At 34.0% G+C, this 27,136-nt stretch overlaps 3 protein-coding genes across 13 annotated transcripts in view; 1 reads left to right on the top strand and 2 right to left on the bottom strand.

Moving 5' to 3' along the window:
• Positions 1–11,334: 11,334 nt before the first annotated feature.
• LOC120431627 (casein kinase I) overlaps positions 11,335–27,136 on the top strand; it is a 61,707-nt gene continuing 45,905 nt past the window's right edge. For 7 of the 10 annotated variants that reach the window (XM_052710879.1, XM_052710877.1, XM_052710878.1 and 4 more), the window contains exons 1-3: positions 11,335–11,543; positions 22,895–23,005; positions 23,381–23,550. In XM_052710879.1, coding sequence (XP_052566839.1) covers positions 11,432–11,543; positions 22,895–23,005; positions 23,381–23,550 — 393 coding nt within the window. In that variant the 5' untranslated portion in view covers positions 11,335–11,431. Of the gene's footprint in view, positions 11,544–22,894; positions 23,006–23,380; positions 23,551–25,445; positions 25,598–27,136 lie in introns of all 10 variants that reach the window. The other 3 variants (XM_052710881.1, XM_052710885.1, XM_052710880.1) reach the window with 2 other exon arrangements.
• LOC128093558 (uncharacterized) lies at positions 11,577–13,565 on the bottom strand. Of its 2 annotated transcripts, none has more exons than XM_052710887.1 (2): positions 12,872–13,565; positions 11,577–12,810 (listed from the first exon to the last, which is right to left on the bottom strand). In XM_052710887.1, exons 1-2 carry the CDS (start codon positions 12,920–12,922, stop codon positions 11,605–11,607), a joined length of 1,257 nt encoding a protein of 418 aa, XP_052566847.1. In that variant the 5' UTR covers positions 12,923–13,565; the 3' UTR covers positions 11,577–11,604. The 2 variants fall into 2 exon arrangements, with proteins under 2 accessions (XP_052566847.1, XP_052566848.1); XM_052710888.1 differs by having other exon boundaries at positions 12,881–12,958.
• Positions 18,545–20,471, bottom strand: LOC120430368 (uncharacterized). Its single transcript, XM_039595468.2, has 2 exons — positions 18,846–20,471; positions 18,545–18,778 (listed from the first exon to the last, which is right to left on the bottom strand). Exons 1-2 carry the CDS (start codon positions 19,605–19,607, stop codon positions 18,587–18,589), a joined length of 954 nt encoding a protein of 317 aa, XP_039451402.2. The 5' UTR covers positions 19,608–20,471; the 3' UTR covers positions 18,545–18,586.

The following is a 27,136-nucleotide window of genomic DNA, read 5'->3' as shown; positions in this document are numbered from 1 at the left end:
TAAGCTCAAATCGTACAATAAATCAAAAAATGATTTCTGGTATTTTTTGTTGAGAAGTATTTTTTCATCAAAGTGTTTTGACAGTAAGTAAAATGAATCCATACTCCACAATCTTAAAATTTCTTTAAAACTTGCCTCTGTGACCAGTTTGTGAGAGTATGGTTTGGCACACGAATAAAATCATTCAAAAATTATTTTTTTCATAACAAATAACTTTTCTAAACCAAGTAATACTGGTTTCAGCTCTTGAACAAAATGGTTAAGCTTTTTAGTTTTTCCTTAAAAATCTAACTTCTCGTTTTTGGTTTTTTAACAACTCAATTTTTCCAAATATTTGGAGCATGTTTTTAAACAATTGTTGCATTTTTCGGGCACCTCTTAAACAATACAAAGTAGTTTTTCAATGATTTTTTAATGGTTTTCAGGTTTATAATTGACTTCTGTTGAACGGTTTTTTATAGAACAGAAATATGATTCAAATTATACGATAAACTGTCATCATCCCTCTCTTCGTTTTTTTATGTTAAACCTTCTGACACCCATTGTTGTAACAGTGCTTCATTATACTTTTACTTTAAATTGAAACTTTTTGATCGAATTGAAGTAATTCTTCTTGCAAAAACCTATTTGAAATATTTAATGATAGCAATTCAATTTTCATCTAATTTGATCATGGTAAACAAAAACGTAAACAATCTCAATTTTGCTTTGGCGGTAAAGGGTTTAAATATTATTTATACTATATCCAATTATTCTTTACAAAGTTTACCTGGATTGTAAAAGTTTATTTTCATTTAGCAAGATCTATTTCCAGTTGCTTCAGAAACTAATATTATCAGAAATTAAATTTTTAAAAATTGGATCCAAAAAATTAAGAAAATGTATACTTCCGTTTCAATTCCGGGAATTCCCGGGAAATTTATAAATTTCCCGGGAAACGGGAAATATAATATATGTACTCTTGATCCTCGGTCCTAACCTGGTCGCAGCACCTAAAAGGACGAAATAAAAATAAGTTGTGAAAAAAAAAAAAAAAAAAGGGTTTCATGTGGCCGATTGTGTGGTTAGGGGCAAAAGTGTGCAATATAAACAGATAAACTGGAAGTTAGTATGAACAGACGAATTTTATATTTAAGGAGCGTTTGGTACGGTATGTCCCCGCATCCTTCCTTGCCTGTTGATTCTGAGAAATGTGATCCTTATTCAGAATCCTCTCTGTGGTAATGGATTAGAACAGACGAATTTTATATTTAAATAGAGTTCCTGTAAAATTTATGTTTAATGTATTGCTAAAAAAATTACGTACGTTTGGATGTAAAATTTCCTCAATAAACACTGAATGTTTTAAAATTTATCAATTGTCCAAAATCTGAACTTTGATTTAGTTTTTTTTAGCAAATTCAACTTTTTTTTTCAACTTTTTTTTAGAATATACATTGTAATCCATTTGACAAAGCTGGATTTTGCAACCTTTTATTTTTTTCGAATTATCAAATCGGTATCAACAGTCCTTGCACAGTCCCACCAAATTTGAGCTTGATCAGAAAATGTTGATTTGTGAAAATGTTGTTGGCTGTGTACGTTTGTGAAGTGAAGTTAATTTTTTTGTTAGACAAAATTTACTTAAAAGATCTCCTGAACAATGGAAAAATAAAAATTTGTGATGCAAAATTTGGGCAGTAGAGAGTTAATAAATTTTTAATATTATTTTTTAGGTGAATCAAATTACATTAGAATTCCAAATGTTCATACATGCATTTTTAAATTTATTTAGAAAATTTTGTTCTACATCATTATTTAAAGATATGAAAAACGCGGAACAGTCGAACATTTAAAAATGGTGCTAGAACAAACACCTAGAACAAGACATTTTACTTTGCATAAAAAACCATGTTACCGTAATAATAACGGTGTATATTGAACATAATCCTTGAGATGTGTTTCAAACATTTATTGAACATCTTTGAAACAAAATCATGAGAAGTTTTTACCAGTTTCATAAATGTTACTATTTCGTAACATTAAAGTTGCTGACGTTCTTACGTATGCTTTTTTTGTTTTTAAACAAATTTTTGCAGAGTTTGTTTTAAAATTTGGTTTAATAAAATTGCAAAAAAAAAACAAACAGCAAATAAAATTCGCTAATTTCGTTGATTGAATTAGCATTTCGCGAACACATCTATCTATTACTCTGCCCGTCCCGCACGTCATCATCGCACAAATCAATACTAAATGCACGACGTTGATAATGTTGTCGAATCATCGAGTGCGCAGAATGAGCAACGATTGAAGACCTCTTACACTACACACGGCAAAGATAATGAATAAAACAAACCGCGTGAAACAAGCCATCTGACGGTTCTGTGTTTCACGATCGGCCGTTATCAGTTAAGTGCTGTGTGACTGTTGACGGTGTGTGTCTAGTAGCTGATTGTTTATTTTTAGTGCGAACTAAATAGGCACACTTTTTTTCTTGTTTCGATGCTTGGTTTGACGTGTACGGCGGGGCAGAGCGAGGACTGGTGGTATAAATAAGTTTTCTCGTGATAATTATATTATTTTGAAAATATTGCTTCACGTTTTGTTACTATACGCGATGGAAGAGGTGATCAAGAAGAACGCCAGTATAGTGTTAGCAAAACAGAGGGAATTGCTAAAATATTATTATTTACTCAGAAAACTTTTTTTCAATTTGTTACGTGTCATGAATTTTATTTATGAAGTTGTGTTCAAATTTACAATAAAAAAACTAAATAATTTTAAAAATCAAATAGATTCAACAGTCGAAATGGGATAACACCAAGTTTCGTTAGACTAAAACCAATCCTTATGCTAGTCATAGTGGGAGTACTTTTTCTAGTGACAACATTGTGTAGTGGTGAAGATTTGTACGTTTGTGTATGGGTTTTAGTGTGCATCATTCAATATCACCCGGCTGACGGAAGAGAACCATCATCTGTGTTTGTGGGCTCGGCAAATGTTATGTGTTCCAATGAAATTTCGTCCAATAAAGATTACTCACTTCAGGTAAAGGTCGGATAAACATTAGAAGAAGAAAAAAGTATTATTGAGTTTTGTTTTGTTGTATTTTTCGCGATTTGACCGATACTGCCTAAGCCGATTATCGTCACATTCATATGAAGCACATGGTTGCCCTTTTGCACGCTTTAACATTTGAGGTTGATTTTGTAAGCTGTGATAATCTTATGTCCTTAATTCGATTTGTTGTCGAAGGGAAACTCCAAAAATGCACCAATTTTTCTTTCAAGGTTAAGGGGTTACATACATGTAGAAAATCTCAAAATTTCATATAACATAAATTTATTAAATCCACTTAAAAGATGATTTTCAAACACTCCTGAAAGTTTCATAAAGATATTTCATGAATAAAGTGAGTTATGAACAATTTAAGCTCAAAATTTTTGCCATGCGCAAAGCGAACTGTCAAACTTTGTGAGCGTTTTTCTCTGAACACCAAGTTGATTTACGGGTGCCTCGATATCTCGAGATGGGATGGACCAAATTGGCTGAAATTTTGGGTGAATACTCCCAAGACATATCCCGTGTGCATGACGAAGCCCGATTTTGAAATTTTGCATTTTCAAAAAATACAAAAATCAAAAACTGGCGTTATTTTATATGAAAAACTTAAAAATATTTTTATCTTTTTTTAAAATAAACTTTTTGAAAATCGGCCTTCGTCATGCACATGGGACCGATTTAATGAGGCTTCACCAAAATTTTGAGCCGATTTGGTCAAAGCAGTGTTGAGATATCGTGGCACACGTTTTTTTTAAACTGCTAACTTCAAATAGCAATATCTCGGCAAAGATACAACCAAATGTCTTCAAATTTGTTTTGTTAATTGATGAAAATTTATATTTTAATGTCCTGAAAACAGATTTATAAAAAGTTAAAGTGTGTGCTCATAACAACCTCTGACATTTTTGGCGATTTACATGTATGTAACCCCTTAAATAGCAGCAAAAAGTTACAACACTATTTTTGGAAACTTCAAGCTTTTTTTTTTATTTATTTTTTATTATCATGATTTCAGTTAAGCTGCTTTAAAAAATATTGCAAAATATCAAATAATTTATAATTTATGCACTCTGTGGACCAGAATTCTTCAGTTGAATAAAAATTGGGTAATTAAAATAAATCCTAGGTTAGAGCAAAACCGACAAACTTACAGAAGACACCGAATTGATCTTTTGCAACTGTTAAGGTTTTTCTCAAGATTATTATTTTCAAAACATGACTGGGTTCATGCACTATTCTTGAAAAAAAGTTTTTTCAATAGTGCTTGAAAAATAGTTGCGTTGAAAATTCTTATTATGAATTCCGGGTTGACTTTGTTGCCATAGTTTGTCTTGTTAAAATCAGATTTAAGGCGATTAAATTATTTTTTTTCCAAAAATAAACCATCGCTAAGGTTGCTTATATTTAATCAATTAATTTTATAAGCTTTTTACAAAATGCATATAAATATGAGGTATTTTTTTTTAAATCACAATTTTGCCTAATAAACGTCTAAAATAGTTTTGTTTATAAAATTATCGTTTCATATTGCATTTTGAACTGAATTCGAAGCACGAATCAAAAGTTTTCATATTTGATATGAAATTTTTTCTATTGAAATTAGATTTTTTTTAAATATATTTCAAAAATGCAAAATATTTTAAAATTTACAAACTTATTTTACCTTCTCCAAGTAGAAAATTGTCCAGAGAATCCGAAAATGCTTTCCGTTTTTCAATTCAAAATCATGTTCATTAAGAAAATCATGATACTTTGCGAATATTTAAATAATGCTATTCATCAACAATTTCTTAATTATAGTTAACTAACTATTCAAACTTTTCAAAATTTTATGGAAACTTTTTCTTGAAGTACTTTGAACACTTCTCTACCATGGTCAGTATGGTTACGTATTAAATTTGTACTCTTCATTTTGCGGAAAAAATTCAGTCACCCCGTTTTACGGTACAAATTTTCAAATACTTTTATAACACTTTTGTATGGAAAGCTTCCACGTTTGGACTAGATCTCCAAATTAGGTATAAATTCGTCTTTTTAAATAATTTGCTGCGAAAGAAAAAGGCACCTTGGTTGAATATTAGAGTGGTTCACGATTAGTATGTTCGAGAAAATCAGATTTATTTGGAATAATTGCGGACATTTCTTAGCTTCGAGAAAGTTGAAATTGTAGAGCAGCTTCTTGAGAGACTTAAAAATTTATTAACAGCTGGAACAACATTGATATCGAGAAAATCGACAGCCAGAGAGTCGACTGTAATAAAATGGTAATAACATCAAAAAACGTAACATAAGCCACTTTAAAAAAAAACGTATTTTGGCAAGTTGAACAGTTCATTGGTGTTCCTTTTTTTCTTTCAATATAAACTTTAAAAAGGGAGCATTGATAAAAGGCCTGTCGTTGGCCTTGGAGCCGGGGGTCACTTGATATCGATATCTGCACACGAATGTTTTGCGGCACATTTCCAATTATAAATCCATCAATACGGGCTAATCGAAAGACGCCACCGCACGATGGGAAAATTCAATTTACCGAACCAAAGTGCAAGTGAAAATAGCAATCATGCACAATTTCTGCTGGTGTCGTTGTTTTTGTTATTGTTGGTAAGGGGATGCTGTGATAGTGGAGAGAAATCATGGATAAATGTGGTTAAAAATTGTAGCCAACTCCAGTTGAAATGTAGTTTATAAAAGCTCTGCTATGATAACATGTGAGTAGTAAACAAGAAACAGTTTTTGAAATTGGCACATAGACTACATAAAATTATGTGTTATAATTTAAAATTGATATTTATTTAAACACTAACAAAATGATGGTTTGGGCTCCTCTCAAAGTTGACCACATTTCACAAATTTTCGCGACTGTGCCGCGATTCGTTCATTCCATCAAGCATTTCTGGGCTCTCTCTCGCTATGTGGGAGTTATATAAAGTTTTGTTATTATTTAATTTTTATTTTTCTGCACCTGACAAAAACAAATCTCTCGCACACACACGTTCGAACCGCTGCTGCTTGCACATGCACCTGAATGAGCGAAATAAAAACACCAACGACAAAGTGAATATAATAAATACCTTCTCCGCACCTGCACAGGAAGGCTTTCGCACACAGAAACAATAATGTGCACGTTGAAAATTAACGCACCAAACACGGTTGAAAAGAGTGAAAACAGTCACGTTGTGGGAGAGCGTGAGCGTGGAGAACGTGGCGCAAAAGTAGCAGCATAACAAATCATTGGTGGCAGTGCTTTTTGGTGAATGCAAATGTGCAGAAAAGAGTCTAAAAGTTGGGCGCTAAGAAATTGTGCGAAAACTGAGCAGAACATCGCGCTATGAGGCTCTACATCTGGTAACGTTATTTTTAGTTTGTTTTAAGTTTCAGGTAATGTCCGCAAAATATGCTTACAGTTCGTCAGACTCTATTCAAAATTTAAAAAAAATCATTCAATGTCTTTTAAATTTCATAAATGAATCTCATTGAGTCATATTTACACCTCAATATAAAAAAGGTTTATTTTATCGAAAGTTATATGTATTCTAGCAAAATAACACTATACCGTCATCTGGGGTGAATCGGGACTACAGTCTGAATAGGGCCAGCAGTGTTTGGAGCACTTAAAGGTTTAAAATTTGGAAATGGATGTACACATTTTATTGGTCTGAGTTTGTTCTTTCCGAAACCAACCAGAAAAAAAAAACAAAATATTGTGATCTAACATGGTTAAAACTGCTGTCCCAATTCGCCCTATGTGTCCCAATTCACCCTATGTGTCCCAATTCGCCCTTTGTGTCCCAATTCGCCCTATGTGTCCCAATTCGCCCTATGTGTCCCAATTCGCCACAGTTGACGGTACATCATTAGTTTCGATTGAATTCGAGATTGTTGTTTCAATAGTTCATAAAAATCATATAAATTTCAAATGTGTTACGTTCTCTAAAACGTGAGTCAAACTCCAAAAAAAATCGTAGAAAATGTAGAATCCTATCTAAACATATAAAAAAAACTGCTCGTTAAAACTCAAACATCTATTGCCCCTTTTTGTACATTTTTTTTTCATTTCCTTCCTGTTTGACTTCTTGAAAAATACTTAAATACTAGAATTTTCAAGTTTTTTTTTAAAAATATTTTCATATTTTTTTGCCATTTTCTTCATAAGTTTTATTTGTTTTCTGATCTTTTGATGTTGTTTTTAATTTTTTGCCTCCCGCATCATTGTTTTAAATTAAATCATTAGCTTTTAAGTTGCAACAAGCTACTAAAAACGTTGTCTGAAATATAACAAATATTAATATTATTTTTTATCTAAAACATAGCCAAAGCCGCCCCCAAAAATAATATTTTTCGAATCATTGGATGAACCTTATGAGTAGGGTTAGTGAAATTTCACGATTTCGCGGACAGCGTGAAATTCGTGAAATTTGGCTTTTTCCGCGAAATCCCGTGAAATGTTATGTTTGTGTGAAACTGTTACGATTTTTCTCAAAATGATTTGTCTAACTCAAATAGGAATAAATATAATCTTATGAACTACTGTAGAATTAAGTGAGTGAATACCCTTGTTCAATTACTAACATAGGGTTAGTGATTTTTGACGATTTCGTGGACGGCGTGAAGTTCGAGAAATTTATCAATTTTCTCAAATCATGTTTGTTTTTTTTTCTTTCAAAATAACAACAAAATAAATATGTCATCCATACATACTATTTAAGTTAATGCAACATTTGAAGAATTGTTCAGATTTTTCAGTGGTTTTAGAAACTTACTAAGTTTAGTAGGTAATATTTGCATTCGCTGTAGTAACAATTTTACTGCAATTTTATTTGAAAGGTATAGTTTCAAAAGGAATTGACAGAATCATGATTTGTTTGATTAAAAATAAAACATAAAAAAAAGTCCTGTTTAATTTTAACGATATTTGATTATTTAGGTGGATAATTCCCATGAAAGTTTAAAAAAAAAATACTTTTTGTATTGTTTTTGTTTTTATTTTGTACATAAATTTTGATTTCGTTACAATTAAAGTATTTTTTACTTTTGATTTAAAATTCACATTTTTAAAAGAGAGATAAACACCTTAAAGAAAATGATGATTTGCTAAATGTCGCAAAAAAAATCAAATTATTTTACTTATTTTTGCTGGCCAAGATTGTTAAATCTTGCTTTGATATGAAATTCAATAAAATGAAGCAAATCAGCGAAAACTTTTTGGCTTTATAAGTCGAATACAAAAAAAAGCAGTTCAATTAATGAGAATACGCGTGCCCTACATTTTATTTCAAAATATATTTAGAGCCCATCCATAAACTAGGTGGAATCTTTTTTGAAAATTAGGAGAATTTTGTTTGTGTCTCGTTCAAATTAACGATTTTTTATGGTCATTGAAGAATAATCTATAATGAAGCATGAAAAGTAGTTTCTTGGTTACTAACATAAGATTTTCAGAGTTATATTAACATTTTTCACGGTCCGCGAATTTTGCGTGAAATTTGATGTTTTGAAATTGAGGTCCCCGTGAAATTTGCAATTTTTGAGCGTGAAAAATCACTAAGCCTACTTATGAGTCAAACTACCAAGTTCATAATATTTTGATAATTTGAGAGTTCTTTTTTTAAATGCTTTAAGAAAATAACAAAAAATGTTGAAAACTTGAAGTTAAGACACTTTTTTTCTCCTTTCAAACAACCGAGAGCATTATGGTTTGGAAGTTTTACTAAAATTAACTCTCAACGCGAGAACCGATCTTAAAAAAATGTTAAAAACATTTTTTTGCGGTTTCGTTGTGAAACTTACTTTTCCTGTCATTCTCGAACGACGAAACGCCTTTTATTTACCAAAAATAACAGAATCAAAAAGTAATACTTTTTGACTCAAGAGCTGAAAAGTTGAACTTTTCAGCACTTGTATCGAAAAGTAACATTGTTTTGAGTTGAGCAGTTGGCTAAACTCTTAGACATTTGACTTGAAAATCCATTCAATAAGTGTTTTTCGGAATTGCAAAAAATATTGTATGCATCTAGTTGCAAAAAGAAGATTTTTTCAGCATTCGTCGTCATTCGGTGATCCTCGTTAGATAAATGGTGCAAACCTTACGCTACGAGAATAAATAAAATAACTTAATGTACGACTATTGCTGAAAAAATCTTCTTGTTGCATAAATTAATTTTTCAAACAGTTTTTGATGATCATGTATTGGAGAGAAAAACTCTTTTTATTCACCCTTTTTACTTGGAAAAAAACGCGTGACGAATGAGCACACTTCGTCACCTTAGTTTAATAAACAGTTTTTTTTTTCAGGGTAAATATTGACTGTGTTTTAGATCGATTTTTTTTAATGCTAAAATAATAATAAAAAAACACAAAATATGCAACAGACAATGTTTGGAGCTAGTAAAATTTGCACAAAACTATCAGAAAAAAAGTTCTGGAGTTTTTTTTTTAAAAAAAAGGTCCAATAAACCAAATTTTCAGTTTTTGCTTTTTGGGTGTTTCAATGAAAAATATTGGAACAAAAATAGAAAAAAATGGGCAGTTGAGGGTTAATTTAAAAATGTGAAAATAATTTATTCTTGGAATGTTTTCAGAGGAATGTGACACAATCCACGAGTTTTCATATTATGAAATAGATGAAACCATATTGTTTTATGCGTTTAAAATCATCCAACTTGGCAAATTTAGCATCTCGAGCTTCAGGCCACTAGTCCAATTTGATTGCCAAATTGCTGTTGCTTGTTAGTTTGCCATCCGAAAGAGTTCATCTATTTGCAAATACGAGTTCAAATATACACAAAAATTCCAAAGCAATTCTGCTTTAGAAGTTCAAGAGGTTTTCATTTGCTTTCAAAGCTTCTTTTAAGCAGCAATAAATGTCAAAGGGAATCTTGTGCCCTGTACAAGACAGCTGAATCAGTACCATTTAAAACAGTGTTTCTCAACCGGTGAGGAATTCCCCCCTGGGGGGGAATTTGGCCATTTTTGGGGGGGAATGAGGATGCAATAGAAATCCATTACCTTTAAACGCGCTTGCAAAGAAATCCATATCTGAAACTTTCTTTAAAAGTATCGAATTGGGGAGGACTTATCGATACTGAACATGATAATTTGTGGATATTTTTTAAGCTTCTCAACAAAAGCGGTTAAGATATAAAATAGAAAAGGTTTGTAAATCTTTTTTTCGACTTTGGGTTTTATTTCAAACAATAGCTAATTTAAATTTTTAAAAGTTTTCCTAAAATTAGAGTTTAGAGTTAATTTTCAAAGAGATTGTAATTATTTGTGCACAATTCTAAAAATTAGTATATTTTTCAAAATAAATTAAACAAAAATTTCTGGTAGTATTTATATCGCATTTGAACAAGTATTTTTTTTCAATCCTTACTTTTTCAAATATTTTCTTAAATTTTCAAGGAGCAGTGGTTGGAATCAAATTGTTTAGTTTTAAAGAATTCAAATATTTTTTTTAACTTGAACAATAAAACTTTTTTACGTATTATTAAATGTGTTAAGGCTTAATTCCAGTACAGTTTTTTTTTTTTAAATTTAGCATAGAATATTTATGAACAAAATTTGAAAAATGGGTTTTCATTCAATGGGCATTAATTCAAACAGAAACAGTTCATTTAATTTTTCAGTTTATTTCATAAAATAAAAATTTATGTTTTAAATATGTACATATTTTTTGTTTTTAATGGGATTGACGTTACCTATGGTAAACATTGAATCTAAGATTATATTTGATTTTTTTTTCAAAATTCAAGGAGGGGGGGAATGAAGGTCTTGCAAAATAGTCAAGGGGGGAATGGAACGATAAAGGTTGAGAACCACTGATTTAAAATCATCATCCAGACTGTGTAATTATCTGACCTACCATACGCCAAAACGGTACCACTAACGAGAATGATTCATTTTTAGTTTGCTACTTTCCTACTCCTCTGGTCCCTCAGTCGATGGCACGTATCGGCGTGTGACCAGCGACATACCAACCGGACCACTCTGTCTCGTTGGTCTGTATTCCGAAGCGTGGGTAAATAGCTCCAAAGCACGGCAAATAAATAGTCTAATTTTAGCAGCTTGTAGGATTAGAGCACTGAGTACACGTGACTGTGGGTTTTTCGTGGTGGAGAAGCTCTTTATCAATGTCACACCAATGCTGACGGGACGTATTAGTCTCGAGACCTTGACTCAATATAAACTACTATCTCATCCTTTCAAGATTCGAATCAAAAGGTCACCAAACTGTCTCACCTTGTAACCACATTAGCCTAACCATTTCTTCCTTCTCTGTCTTCTCTGTTGCAGTGGAGTTCCCGGTGCCGGAACGTCGACGACGGCCGGGGGCGGCGGCGGTGGTGGTGGCGGAGGCGGAGGTGGCACCACCCGGGGCGGCGGCAGCAGCATGTACTCCGCACGCCACTCGGTCAGTTCGTCGTCCGGCGTCCTGATGGTCGGCCCGAACTTTCGCGTCGGCAAGAAGATCGGCTGCGGCAACTTTGGCGAGCTGAGGCTGGGTAAGTGTGATATGAAGATGGGATTTTGGGGCGGGTTTGGGGAGTAGGTTTATTTTTTGCTTTAGATTATCAGCCGTAACGCGCAGGACGTGATTTTGGAGCCGAGCTCGTTCGCTACAGCGGCAACCTCCATGATCACCTTCCCGGCGCAGAGTCCAAGCTGCGCCTTGAAGGTGGTTACGGCGGTGCTGGTTCGTGACGCCAAAGTTGTCCAACGCAGAGGGATGTCAACGATCTTGCCGGTTGGACTTACTAGAGCCTCTGCGTAACACTTTCGCTGAGCGGCATCCAGCTCCGCGTCTGCCAAAGTTGGAAAATTCTTAGCGTTGCACTTCTGCATCTCTATCAGCCATCCGCTGAACACGCCTTCGGTAGCCTCAACGTTGGTACGGAACTGGTCCACAATCCCAATCACCTCGTCCAGCCGTTCGCGAACGCATCCGGTCGCCTTTTCCATTACTCGGCGGCCGGCGTCCTCGGGAGCTCCGCCGACGCAGGTTCGCTTCAGCTGGGTCAGGTCATTGAAGGACCGCGTGACGCCCTGAAGACCGAGCGAAACCTGATCCGTAGCAAAGTTCAGTGTGGAGTTGGCAATGTTGTAGAAGAAGGCCTCGGTTGTGTTGAGCGCGGACAGCGCGCTGTCGACCATTACTTTGCCCGTTGAGAGGTAGCTTGTGGCGAGGAAGTCCACGACGGGGTCTAGTATCTTCGATGGTCGCCGTTCCATCAATGTCTGGAGGAACTGCCACGGCTGTTGCATGGTATTGCTTTGGACTGCCGAAGCGGTGGCGATGGAGGAGCTGTTGACGGTGAGTTTGGTGATGGACTCCGGCAAAGCGACGAGCTTGCCACCGATGGAGATGTAGTTGCTGTTCATCGTGGGTATTGGAATTGCGGGAGCTGCCGGAACCGAAGGGACGAAGGGCGCAGCAGTCACTGGAAGTATCGGGAGGAATCCCGTTTCTCGCTTCCTGCGGCTTGGAATGGTATTGTTGGTGGGTTCAATTGGTGCAGGAAGCTCAACGTAACTGCTGGATTCGTTCAACTTGGTGAGATGTTGTCCAAATTCCACGCGGATCGTGGTGGAATCGTTGCCCGAACTGGATACCTCAATTTGGTTTCCACTACCGGCGAGGGATACCTTACCAGACCATCTCGAAAGAGTTATTGTCAATCCCGTGATATTGGTGCCCATGTCGGTCGCTCCAACTTGCGTATTGTAACGATTTCCGATAGAAATCGTGATATTGGAAAGTCTTCCAGTCGCCTGTGAGAGATTTGAACTAGAGTTTGGAGAATCTAATATTTCAAATGTTATAAAGGCTTACCACACTCACCGAAACCAGAATGGTACTCCAGACCAACAGTAGATAAGTCATCGCGTCAAATTGAGAAATGAACGTCTCGATTCTAAACTGTTCACTTTTATTGCTTTCGAACGACTTCAAACTTCAAGGGAGCATTGTAATCAAAGACCAATATTAGAACAACTGTGGCTCGTGGTGGTCTCCACCATGCAATACTCTCTACTAAATCATAAATATTCATAATTGGCGAAGGTTTTTCGTTGTGTCACAAATGTATCGTCAAGTCCCTGAACGCCACTTGAAATATTGCAATGGTTGAAGTGACGAACCGATGATCGCGTCAATGATAATGGTTTGTGTTTTATCACCTAATTTCGTCTTTAAGGGTGGGTGGTGGCTTTCCATCGGTATACCCAAGAGACGCTTTGTAGAGTCTGGCCAAACTTAGAACAAGGATTCCAACAAAGTGAAAAAGCTGTCGAATTTTGTGGCACTTGTCCTTGTCGGATTTTCCCCTCCACCCATTTTGCAAGCTTGGCGCGATGAAGATGATGAAAAGCATCGCTCGAGGACCCACTCGAGAGTGGCCAGCGCAATGTACGCCCACGCTCGAATTATGGTGGAGGGTTTCCTTTTTTTTCGCTGTGAAAATTTTCCGCTGTCAGGATTAATTGTGTGACAGTTTTTTGACGCCAACGGTAAAGGATAATTAAAACGGGCAAAAAGATGAATGGTGAGGGGGGGAATCTCCTCGGTTCTGCGTGTGACCATGACAACGGTTCCACCCTCAGGGGGTTGTGAGGAAAAATCACCCAACTTGCTTTCCAGAAGGGCGGGAGGCGAAACCGTCCGCGCGTGGGAGGTAACGTGCAAAATTTTCCAATGACGTCAATAAATTGTCCTCAGATGGGAGGGACGGGGGGCACACTCACGTGTTTCTGAAGGATGGCTCAATTTCATAAAGTTGTTTAGCTCTTTCGACGGGTGATGGAAATCGAGACGGAGTTTGAGGCAACCGTTGCTCTTCCAGCAAATGTTAATATTGATTAAAGTTGTTTCACACATGGAAAGGAGTTCAATTCTGCAAATATCTGAAATTTTTATCTAAGTCGTAAATTTATTGATGACTTTTTCAACATGCAATTTTTGGGTGAAAGCCCATACATGTTATTGAATTACAAAATATCACAATTACAAAATTACAAAATTACAAAATTACAAAATTACAAAATTACAAAATTACAAAATTACAAAATTACAAAATTACAAAATTACAAAATTACAAAATTACAAAATTACAAAATTACAAAAATACAAAATTACAAAATTACAAAATTACAAAATTACAAAATTACAAAATTACAAAATTACAAAATTACAAAATCACAAAATTACAAAATTACAAAATTACAAAATTACAAAATTACAAAATTACAAAATTACAAAATTACAAAATTACAAAATTACAAAATTACAAAATTACAAAATTACAAAATTACAAAATTACAAAATTACAAAATTACAAAATTACAAAATTACAAAATTACAAAATTACAAAATTACAAAATTACAAAATTACAAAATTACAAAATCACAAAATTACAAAATTACAAAATTACAAAATTACAAAATTACAAAATTACAAAATAAAATAATTACAAAATTACAAAATTACAAAATTACAAAATTACAAAATTACAAAATTACAAAATTACAAAATTACAAAATTACAAAATTACAAAATTACAAAATTACAAAATTACAAAATTACAAAATTACAAAATTACAAAATTACAAAATTACAAAATTACAAAATTACAAAATTACAAAATTACAAAATTACAAAATTACAAAATTACAAAATTACAAAATTACAAAATTACAAAATTACAAAATTACAAAATTACAAAATTACAAAATTACAAAATTACAAAATTACAAAATTACAAAATTACAAAATTACAAAATTACAAAATTACAAAATTACAAAATTACAAAATTACAAAATTACAAAATTACAAAATTACAAAATTACAAAATTACAAAATTACAAAATTACAAAATTACAAAATTACAAAATTACAAAATTACAAAATTACAAAATTACAAAATTACAAAATTACAAAATTACAAAAATACAAAATTACAAAATTACAAAATTACAAAATTACAAAATTATAAAATAACAAAATATCACAATTACAAAATTACAAAATATCACAATTACAAAATTACAAAATTACAAAATTACAAAATTACAAAATTACAAAATTACAAAATTACAAAATTACAAAATTACAAAATTACAAAATTACAAAATTACAAAATTACAAAATTACAAAATTACAAAATTACAAAATTACAAAATTACAAAATTACAAAATTACAAAATTACAAAAATTACAAAATTACAAAATTACAAAATTACAAAATTACAAAATTACAAAATTACAAAATAACAAAAATACAAAATTACAAAATTACAAAATTACAAAATTACAAAATTACAAAATTACAAAATTACAAAATTACAAAATCACAAAATTACAAAATTACAAAATTACAAAATTACAAAATTATAAAATAACAAAATTACAAAATATCACAATTACAAAATTACAAAATTACAAAATTACAAAATTACAAAATTACAAAATTACAAAATTACAAAATTACAAAATTACAAAATTACAAAATTACAAAATTACAAAATTACAAAATTACAAAATTACAAAATTACAAAATTACAAAATTACAAAATTACAAAATTACAAAATTACAAAATTACAAAATTACAAAATTACAAAATTACAAAAATTACAAAATTAAAAAATTACAAAATTACAAAATTACAAAATTACAAAATTACAAAATTACAAAATTACAAAATTACAAAATTACAAAATTACAAAATTACAAAATTACAAAATTACAAAAATTACAAAATTACAAAATTACAAAATTACAAAATTACAAAATTACAAAATTACAAAATTACAAAATTACAAAATTACAAAATTACAAAAATACAAAATTACAAAATTACAAAATTACAAAATTACAAAAATACAAAATTACAAAATTACAAAATTACAAAATTACAAAATTACAAAATTACAAAATTACAAAATTATAAAATAACAAAATATCACAATTACAAAATTACAAAATATCACAATTACAAAATTACAAAATTACAAAATTACAAAATTACAAAATTACAAAATTACAAAATTACAAAATTACAAAATTACAAAATTACAAAATTACAAAATTACAAAATTACAAAATTACAAAAATTACAAAATTACAAAATTACAAAATTACAAAATTACAAAATTACAAAATTACAAAATTACAAAATTACAAAATTACAAAATTACAAAATTACAAAAATTACAAAATTACAAAATTACAAAATTACAAAATTACAAAATTACAAAATTACAAAATTACAAAATTACAAAATTACAAAATTACAAAATTACAAAATTACAAAATTACAAAATTACAAAATTACAAAATTACAAAATTACAAAATTACAAAATTACAAAATTACAAAATAACATAATTACAAAATAACAAAATAACAAAATTACAAAATTACAAAATACAAAATTACTAAATTACTAAATTACTAAATTACTAAATTACTAAATTACTCAATTACTAAATTACTAAATTACTAAATTACTAAATTACTAAATTACTAAATTACTAAATTACAAAATTGCAAAATTGCAAAATTACAAAATTACAAAATTACAAAATTATAAAATACAAAATAACAAAATTATAAAATTACTAAATTACTAAATTACTAAATTACTTAATTACTAAATTACTAAATTACTAAATTACAAAATTACAAAATTACAAAAAAAAATTACAAAATTACAAAATTACAAAAATAACAAAATACAAAATTAAAAATTACAAAATTAAAGAATTTCAAATTTACTAAATAACATAATTACAAAAATTACAAAAAATACAAAAATTACAAAAATTACAAAAATTACAAAAATTACAAAATTACAAAATTACAAAATCATAAAATTACAAAATTATAAAATAACACAATTAAAAAATTACAAAATTACAAAATTAGAAAATTACAAAATTACAAAATTACAAAATTACAAAATTACAAAATTACAAAAATAACAAAATTACAAAATAACATAATAACAAAATAACAAAATTACAAAATTACAAAATACAAAATTACTAAATTACTAAATTACAAAATTGCAAAATTACAAAATTACAAAATTATAAAATACAAAATTACAAAATTATAAAATTACTAAATTACTAAATTACTAAATTACAAAATTACAAAATTACAAAATTGCAAAATACAAAATTACAAAATTACAAAAATTACAAAAATAACAAAATACAAAATACAAAATTAAAAATTACAAAATTAAAGAATTTCAAATTTACTAAATAACACAATTACAAAATTACAAAAATTACAAAAATTACAAAAATTACAAAAATTACAAAAATTACAAAAATTACAAAAATTACAAAAATTACAAAAATTACAAAAATTACAAAAATTACAAAAATTACAAAATTACAAAATTACAAAATCATAAAATTACAAAATTACAAAATTATAAAATAACAAAATAACACAATTAAAAAATAACAAAATTACAAAATTAAAAATTACAAAATTACAAAATTACAAAATTACAAAAATAACTAAATACAAAATACAAAATTAAAAATTACAAAATTAAAGAATTTCAAATTTACTAAATAACACAATTACAAAATTATAAAAATTACAAAAATTACAAAAATTACAAAAATTACAAAAATTACAAAAATTACAAAAATTACAAAATTACAAAATCATAAAATTACAAAATTATAAAATTACAAAATAACACAATTACAAAATTACAAAATAAAAAAAAATTACAGAATTACAAAATTACAAAATTACAAAATTACAAAATTACAAAATTACAAAATTACAAAAATTACAAAAATACAAAAGCACTAAAATACTACATCACTTAAATGCTAAAATAAAAAAAACACTAATGTACTAAAATAAACTAAAATACTAAAATACCAAAATAACACAATACTAAAATACTTTACTACTAAAATACTAAAATACTGAATATTAGAATACTAGAACACTAAAAAACTAAATTACTGAAATACAAAAAAACACAAGGTTTACGGATGAACTACAGCAATTTTCAAACGGTAAATTTAACTGTAATTTTGGTGAAACCTGCCAAAAAATTCGTAATTTTTGGTAAGTAATATTTATTTGAAACTCCTTGTCGTAGACGTAATGTCAAATATATTATTATTTTTATAAACACTCCAAGTGTGATGATCTTTAGACCATGTGATCAACGCTCGTGAAGTCAAGTTATTTCTAATTTGTTGGGTAAATATTTGTGTTTACCAGTAGATTGGTAGTGATAATTCCGACTATCAGATTGCTCGTCGTTTGTTGATGATCGAACTAATTGCAAGTTAAAGTTTGTTTCTCACTCGAATGATATTTATATTATCCAGCTCTAGTTTCTGGAGAATTTGTTATGACATGATGTTTTTAAACAGCTTGACTTATTTTTAACTTAAGAATGCCCTACGAAATGGTAATTTTAATTTTCTTTCAAGACATGAAAATAAAGAGCACTTCGTCACCATTATCATCAATCTTGTTTATTTGACAAAGCGAAATGCACCACTTATCGTGCCGCGCTGCACACATTAATCCAGTGGCGCAGCTTCAGCGAGGCATCGAAGGCGTAATTAGCTACGTCAACCACACACTCGAGCAGTCCGGCCCTCAGCTGCCTCACCGTCACCCCGGCTTCGGCCGTCAGCTCTTCCGCGGTGAGTTCCAGCTTTGCCGTTTCCATTTGAACGTCAAAGAGAATCTGTGGAAGCAAGATTTGCGTTACTTTTGTCTGTATTCAATATTCACACCTTGATCGCATCTCTCACCGAAGAGACGCAAGCGACTTTGTAAAAGTCGCTCATGTCATCGTCAAAGTCATCCTGCAGGTCAACGCAAATCTCCAGACGATCTTCTACGGCTTGTTGGCTTTCAAGGAACTCGGTTAGGTTGCTGGCAGCTTCGGCTCTCAGCTCCAGCATTCGCTGTATCTTCGCCCTCAAACACCCGCTTTCACTCCGGTTCTCAACGGACCGAATGACGTCTTCGACCTGCACCGACCTGGCCAAACAATCCCGGATTGCGTTGCTAAGCCCGAGCGTTCCCGCTCGGGTATCGCGCGCAAAGTCCCCAACGAGATCGCGGATATGCTGATGGTGAACGTCGCTTGCGCTTCGGTTTGCTTGCGCGATCTGATCGTTGAACCACGCAAGTCGTCCCGCGATGACAGCGGTCGACTCGTTGCGGTATGCTTCGGCAACCGAAAGGACCGCATCGTCCAGCAGAGTTACGGCCGCGTCGTCACCGCTTGCAGCGGTTCCGTTGAACCGGGCTAGGTTGATCATTACGTTGGATATCATTGTACCGTAGTCGGTGAGGTTTGCGAAGGTATTTTGACGGTTGCCGATCGAGAGTTGGTAGTTGTTGGGAGTGTTGCTGGAGGCGGACGCGGTTGACGATGATGAGGTTGATGAGGTAGTGGAACTTGTAGTCGTGGCGAATCCCAGCAGCCAGTTCCAGCCGAAGGCTAGGGTTGCTTCCGGACTGAGCAGGGAAACTACCAGCGCAACGAGTAGTCGAAGAGATGCCATCGTGTTCTGCAATACGGCTAGAGATTGCTGATGCTGTGTTCAGACGTACCAGTTTATATACATGAACGGGATGCGATCTATTGAGTACGTAAGAGATGCGATCTGTTGACCTTTTCGCTTTTTTGAAGTGCAAATCATTTGAATTTCTGAACGCGCGCGGTTGTTTGTGCCATTGAGGTAACAGCTGTTGTAAAGAAAATGCTGACTTTACACATTCATGACGATAACCTGAGATAGTCAAAATGCATGGACTGGACACTGAAGGAAGAAGCCTGCTAGCATTGTAACAAAACATTTTGTTGACACGCAACGCGCCAATGAAACTCTGGGCCGGTTAGCTTTCGTGTCTTGTTTATGCAAATTTGGACACATCGTTAGCGTTACTTGAAATTGGAGCATTCTTGTGTGGAGAAGTAAGACACCAGTTGTTACAGGTATAAGGTGACGGCCCACGGGCTTTTTCAGTATGCTTTTAAGGCACATCTACCTCCTCTACCCGAGATTATCTGGTCATATTCGCTTAAATCATGTGCCGTGTCGTGAACTGAAGTAATTTAATTCCACATCGTTACTGATTAGTTGAGGTGAGAAGTAAATCATGCAAATCGGTTTGACCTAGGCTGGTTCCAAAGCAGTAAAAGTTGAAAAAATCTTTGAAGGTTATTCAGTTGACTCTTTTCACCCGTTTTGCATACATCCCAACTGGGGAAAGCACAAATCTGTATGCTTTTGTGGCATTTTAGGCATTATTTTGTTCTTTGCATTTCTAAAAAAATCTAAATCTAAATTATTCGCTCTACAGCATTGCCTTAGCATTCTCTCGATTGCGAGATTCCTACTCGAAACTAGGTGTCCGAAGGTTTGCTTGTTGAGGCAATTGCAAACCTCTTTTTACACCTAAGCTTCCATCGACCCCGGGATTCGAACTGACGACCTTTGGATTGTGAGTCCAACTGCCTACCAGCGACTCCACCGAGGCAGGACTCAGGGAGACGATTCCTACACTTGGACTGAGCTATCGATCTAACCTCTTCTCATTTACCATTTACTTCCCCGCCCGACGGAAGGCGTGATCAGACAAATCTCGTCTCAAAATTTGCCACCGGGACCTTATGGGATCGAACACAGGCCGACTGGTTGAGAGGCAACCACGCTTGCCCCTACACCACGGGCCCTGGCATTGTTTTTTTGCATTTATTGTAGGATAAAATTTTCGCCTAAAAAATACTTTCCAGATCAAGGATTGTACCAGCTACCTCTCACATTGGTAGTACAACACGTTACCACCGCGCTATGAACGTTTGGTGATATGAGAAGGGCAGAGCACAAACAGATCGCTGTCAAGTCAAACAAAACTAGTGAAAGAGTTTCATACACACTTTGAAAGAAAAGTTATCACCAGATGTAGCAAAACCAGGAGCACAATTTCTACAGTTTTCCTTACTGTGGGTGTACTCGTCAGAAGCATACTTTAATCAACATAAACGAGACTTTATTCCTCCGTCTATCATTACAGTTGGAGCAGACAACCCAGATGTGGCAATGCTACCGGCAATCAAATGTGTTTCGGTCGCGTAGCATATTTTATCTATCATCAGGGAAATTTACGTTTGACAAGAAGCCGGCTTAAGCTTCTGTAGGATAGCCGTATTACACTCTTGAGTCTGTACATTGAGAGCTGGTGATATCGTACCAACAAAATAAGGGCTTCGTATTTTAAGAAGAACTATCGCTTAATATCAATTCGTGTTTTGATATACTTGTTCTAAGCAAAAGTAGTTCAGAATTCAATTACCACACAAGTCATGATTAATTATACGAGATACGCTTCAAACTAACGTCACCCAGTAGCGTCACCCCCCCGGGATCCATAACTCGTCCAGTTCCATGCATGATTTACGACTGATAGCCGGCTCATGATAGTGTGGAAACGTAAGCCGTTACCTGTTGTTAATGTCCTTTATGCGGCGTTGGCACCTAATTCCGGCGGGGTAACACCAGCAGCTTCCGCATACAGAAAAACGAGGTCGCGCGTCAGTTTTGCAGCGAATTTATGTGCGAAATGCTGCGATGTTACGCCATAATTGAGTTTTCGTAAAAGCCTATTATTATTGAGAGAGAAGAAATGCGGAACGTTTCCTGCACGAGTCGGCGGATTCGAAATCCGTTTGAATCCTTGACCCCGGAGCTTCGACGATAAGGATCTCGGAGTATAAGAAGCCACTCTTCATGGCACAGATTTTGGGCGGTTGCGTGCTATATCGCAGTTAAAAATCAAGTGGCAGCGGCAGCTTGCTTTTTAATGGCATTCATTTTACCCCGGCCCTTCGTCGTCGTCGTCCTGTTTTGATTGCTCCTGATATATATGTGTGTGTCGGAATTCAAATGAGCTGTTTAAGGCTTGGGGGCTAATTCAATTCGATTTTTGTGGGGTTTCTTTCACGTGGGTTGTAGGGAAATGAGGAAAATTGCCACCTCACTGACCGTTACTTTGACCTAGAGGTCAACGCGGTTATCGGGTTGTGTTTAGAAGGAGTTAAAAAGGCTAAGATATTTTTTTTAATGTTATGGATTCGTTTTATGACGTGAGCGGATATCATGAGATTGAAGAAAGTCGTATTTAGCTAAGCTAAACTTCTTCAACCCTGGTAGGTTACATAGTAGAAAGAAGGGGGGACCGTAACAAGACAATTCTACCAAGTCCTCAATATTCTGTGATGTCCCGGGACCCTTTGATATCAAATATTTGTTTTTTTTTGGTTTTTCAAAATAATCTGGAATACAATTCTTGGAGTCTACCGCCGGAATAACATGATAAATTCAAGTTTACTATTATGGTTCATATTCAGTGATATCCCTGGGACCCTTTCGCATCAATATGAGCTCTTCGAACAATTTTTTTTTTTTTGATGTTCTGGCTCTTTTAAAGTGTTCTGGAAGACTGATGTTGGCGTCTACCGCTGTAAAACACAATTCAATCAAGTTTCCGACGGAGATCCGTATTCCAGGACACTTTTGGAGGACCCAGAACATTCCAAAAGCTATCCATGGAATGCATAGTGTTACCAAAAGGTCCCAAGAACATAGCAAAATATGAACCATCATCGCTGACTTGGTAAAATTGTGATAAAACAGAACATAAAAAAACACCGTATAGAGAGTACCCGAAAAAAGCTCGCAAAAGCTAGTTTGGTGCCGACAGGCAAAATAAAATCGTCGGGAGTGTGCCAACCAAATGGGGTCTTCAAACAACACTACAATATATTTTTTCTTTCTTTTACTTGCAGGGAAGAACCTCTACAACAATGAACACGTAGCAATAAAAATGGAGCCAATGAAATCAAAAGCACCACAACTGCACTTAGAGTATAGGTTTTACAAATTGTTAGGATCACATGGTAAGTGAACCGTTCTTGTTTCTACCATTTTTTTTTTCTTTTTGCCTTTTTGTTGTCACCAAGTTGGCTACCTAGAGCCCACGCCCCCCCCTCCAATAACACACAACGGACCGCCGGAACTTGTGCTGCTTTGCATCAAATTGCGGAAGCCCTCCCAATCCGCAAATGCTTACAGTCCCGACTTCCAGTTCGTTGTGATTACGTCGTGATCCTCGTAAGTGCGTTCATATCTTAGCTGGAAATATTGAAAAGCGCAAATATGTTTGCCGCGGTGACCTGCCCCCAACAACAACCCTGCCAAACCCTCCCCCGCCAGCCTTCCCAGTTCTCTCTGTGTGTTTATCTTGCTTTTTCTCCAACCCTCACTTCTTCCAGATACACAGTCTCCTCCCGAGGGGATCCCCCGTGTGTATCACCTAGGTACGTGTGGTGGCCGTTACAATGCAATGGTACTAGAACTGTTGGGACCATCGTTAGAAGACCTTTTTACGTTATGTGGAAGGAAATTCTCACTCAAGACTGTACTGATGATAGCTAAGCAACTAGTAAGTCACGGGTCGGCAAACACCCTATACGTTTTTTTTTTAAACTATATATATGATACGCCTTCTCTTCTTTTATCGTTTTGATCGTTTTTCTGTTCTATCCATCTGTACTTCTTTTCTGTTTTTTTTCTCTTCCTTTATGTGTTTGTTTCTTACCCTTTGTTTACTCTTGTTTTGTTTTTTTTTGTTTCGTTTACACTTACCTGGATTTATCAGTTTTGTTTGTGTTCATTTGTAGTCGTTACTGTTACTGCTTTCCTCTGTATACTGTTCGTATTTTTTTTCGTTCTCGTTAATTTTCCAGTGATTACCTCCTTTTTTGGGGAGTTCTTTTTAAGTTGTGATTTGTAAATAAATTTCCCATTGTGTTCGTTCATAGTAGCGTTCGTCACATCCAATCGTGCCATTTTTCGTTCATTATTTGTTTGTGTGTCGTGTGAGTGTGCGTTTGTTACCAATAGTAGATGCTGCTTTGTTCGACTACAATGATAGATCCTTGCTTACGAAAAAAAAACAAGTTTTCTGTTGTTTTTTTTATCAAGTCCGAGAATCCTCTTAACCCCTTGTAGTGTGCGTTTTTCGTTTGACAACTAACTATTTTACTAGTTTCAAAGGTTCAAGTTTGTCCATTTTCGCGGTTGCTCACGACTGAAAGCAAGTTTTGTGCGTTTGCAAAGCAGTCGGCACCGCAATTAGTATTTTCCAAATCTCCCATGATTCTAAAACTCACTGGCTCGTCACTATTTTGCTGGTTCCATTGGTTACACCAAATCGATACACGTGATACTGATGTGCGCGTTTGTGAGTGTGTATGTGTGTATGTATGCCCCCTTCCCATGAACTAGATGCGCTAGAGAGCCGTGAAACGTCACCTACTACTGTGTCTAACAGAACAATATGATTGTGATTCGAATTCGGAACGATTCAGTGTGCGATGGTGCTGGCCTCTATGTTGTGCTCGGTACCATCCATACAGCAAATTGAACCAAAAACAATAAGCAAACATAAGCGTTTATCAACAAATCAAAGTAGAAATGCCCATTCGTTTTTGTTGTCATTAAAAAATTTAGGAACTAAAACATTCCAAACAATATGCCGCCAGATACCATCCAGTGTAGATAATCAGACATGTAACTTTTTTTTTATTCCTCTGTTTTCTGTTCTACCATCAAACTTTAGTTTCCTTTTTTTATTTTTACTTTAAACCACAAACAACACACATCTTTCGCTTGACTAAACCTTCATTAGCAAATCCCCGGAACAAACCCCTTGAGTTTACTTTATCTCCCATGTATTCGCGAAGCAAAATGCGTTCCAGGCAGATTCTTCACCAAACCTAAAACTATACCACCGTAAGCCGACCCGTACTTAATAGTCCCTGAGCGAATCAATCGATGGAACAATCCGCAACGAGAGAAGCGTAGACACAAAAATATTGATATTAAATTGTTATCATTTTTCCTACTTCTCAGAGAAACGCCGAGCATTTCGAACGCCGAGCGGAGAGAGAGAGAGAGAGTGACCCTGATAAATATTGTCCTTGAGTAGAAACGAAACTAAATAGTACATTCAGCACAGCTGGTTATAGATCCGTCCCACCACGCGTTCCCCGAGGTGATCCAACCTGGGAATATTTTTTGTTTTTTCGCCATTCGCCGATCAATTGCCAAACGAGGCACTTTGTAACTTTAAACTAAATCTGATTCGTAAAATTATACGTCTTTCTTCCCAAAGTATAATACCAATTTGCGGAAAACTTCCCGTTAACATATGATCGCCTTCCATTACACTCTCATCAAACTCAACCCCGCCCCCTCAAACTTTGTTAATCGTTGTGTACTATGTTATATATTTCCATTTGCCAACCAACCAAAACCCCCAAATTGACCACCCAGCAGAAGGTATACCGGAGGTGTACTACTTTGGTCCCTGTGGCAAATACAATGCACTAGTTATGGAATTACTCGGTCCTTCGCTAGAAGATCTGTTCGATCTGTGCGGCCGGCGATTCTCGCTGAAGACAGTACTCATGATAGCAATACAATTAGTAAGTAGTTCCATTTCTCTCTCACACACACTCTCTCTCCCACAAAATAAACCAAAAACACTCTAACTCTCGCATACACACCAACTTTTTTCTCTCTCTCTTTTTATCTATTTCACCTTTTATTAAATCTTAACTCCCGTTCTATAAAATCCTAACACATTTGTCACCTTTTCGTAATCTTGTTCTCACTTTTTTTTCTCTAGTAAAACGTTCTTTCTAAGAATTGTCTCATTGGTTCCATTTTGTCCTCCTAACTAATCTAAGTGTTGTACAGAGTATTCTCCAACCTAGGATGGTCGACTCAATCGATGGCGTTTCTTTGTTTTATCTGCTCCTCAAATAAAAAACAAAACTAAACTAAACTCACGCAGAATTGTCCCTCGCAAAAACGTTTGGAACGGACTTCGATTTGTTGATTTGCATATGTTTTGTTTATTGTAAGCGTGTACGCACACACCACACGCAATGCTTTCACTGTATGTTCAATAATTCCGTTTTTTATTCTGAAAGTTTGGGCTATTTAAATCTTGTCTTTTTCCTTGGAAAGCCATAAAACGCTGATTTATAAATAGTATCAAATTAGCTGCACGAAAAATCGATATACACACACTAAACGGGGGGTGGCAATAACAAGCCGATACCTGACCGTTGCTTTCCGCAGTCAGTCAGTCGGGCAGCTTTTCCGGCACCGTCGTCCTCCTTTCTATTCCGGAGTTGTTACCCCCTAGTCGGACCTTCGCGCCCCCGCGGGCGTCGAACACGTTTTAGATCTATTTTTAATCGGACCACACACTCTATTATAGTATTACCGTGTCGTTTGCGGTGTGTGTGTGTGTGTGTGTGTGTGTGTGTGTGTGTGTGTGTGTGTGTGTGTGTGTGTGTGTGTGTGTTTTGCAGGATGTCTTCTATTGTTTACTTAAACACAGACAAACAAACGTAACTCTCTTTTCAAGTTTATCAATGAACAATTAATCGACCAATTTGAACGGATCAAAAACTCACCACGGCAAATTTGAATTAACCACAGTTCACTAAAGGACGTATTAGACCACGGCAAACAAACAAACTTTTTGGCAGTTTGGCAGTTTCCCTGTATTTGTTTGCAGAAACGTCAGCCTACTTACATTTCTAGAGTTTTTTTTTTAAAAAAAAAGGTCCTGTAAGCTATTGTGTTTCATATGTTCAAAGGACCTTTTCAAAAAAAACTCTAGATTTCTAGATTTTATTTGAGAGTTTGCTTGTTTGGCAAACTGTCAAACACGAAAAAGGACGAGTTTGTTTGTCATAGTCTAATACTTTCTTAACACGCGTTTGACAGCTATTTCAAACTGTGTGCAACATTTCTATCAAAAGTCGATAAGGTCAGAAAAATATTTCAGTGATCGAAGTATAGGTAGTCTGACAACGGAATTTTATATGGATATTTTGAAAAAAGTGAAAAAACGGATCAAATTAAAAAAAAACATTTTTATGAAAATCTCCATGAAAAACTGGGTTCATAGCTAACTATACTTTGATTGCTGAAATTTCCTCCTTGAT

This window comes from Culex pipiens, chromosome 3, assembly GCF_016801865.2.
Source record: "Culex pipiens pallens isolate TS chromosome 3, TS_CPP_V2, whole genome shotgun sequence".
NCBI classification, from domain to species: domain Eukaryota; kingdom Metazoa; phylum Arthropoda; class Insecta; order Diptera; family Culicidae; genus Culex; species Culex pipiens.
This window is presented reverse-complemented; position numbering and strand designations above follow the sequence as displayed.

Coding starts and splice junctions, on each gene's coding strand:
- LOC128093558 (XM_052710887.1), bottom strand. CDS start 12,922: ATGACTTATCTACTGTTGGTCTGGAGTACCATTCTGGTTTCGGTGAGT. Junction 12,811..12,871: donor TTCTGGTTTCGGTGAGTGTG/GTAAGCCTTTAT, acceptor AATCTCTCACAG/GCGACTGGAAGACTTTCCAA.
- LOC120430368 (XM_039595468.2), bottom strand. CDS start 19,607: ATGGCATCTCTTCGACTACTCGTTGCGCTGGTAGTTTCCCTGCTCAGT. Junction 18,779..18,845: donor AAGTCGCTTGCGTCTCTTCG/GTGAGAGATGCG, acceptor TTGCTTCCACAG/ATTCTCTTTGACGTTCAAAT.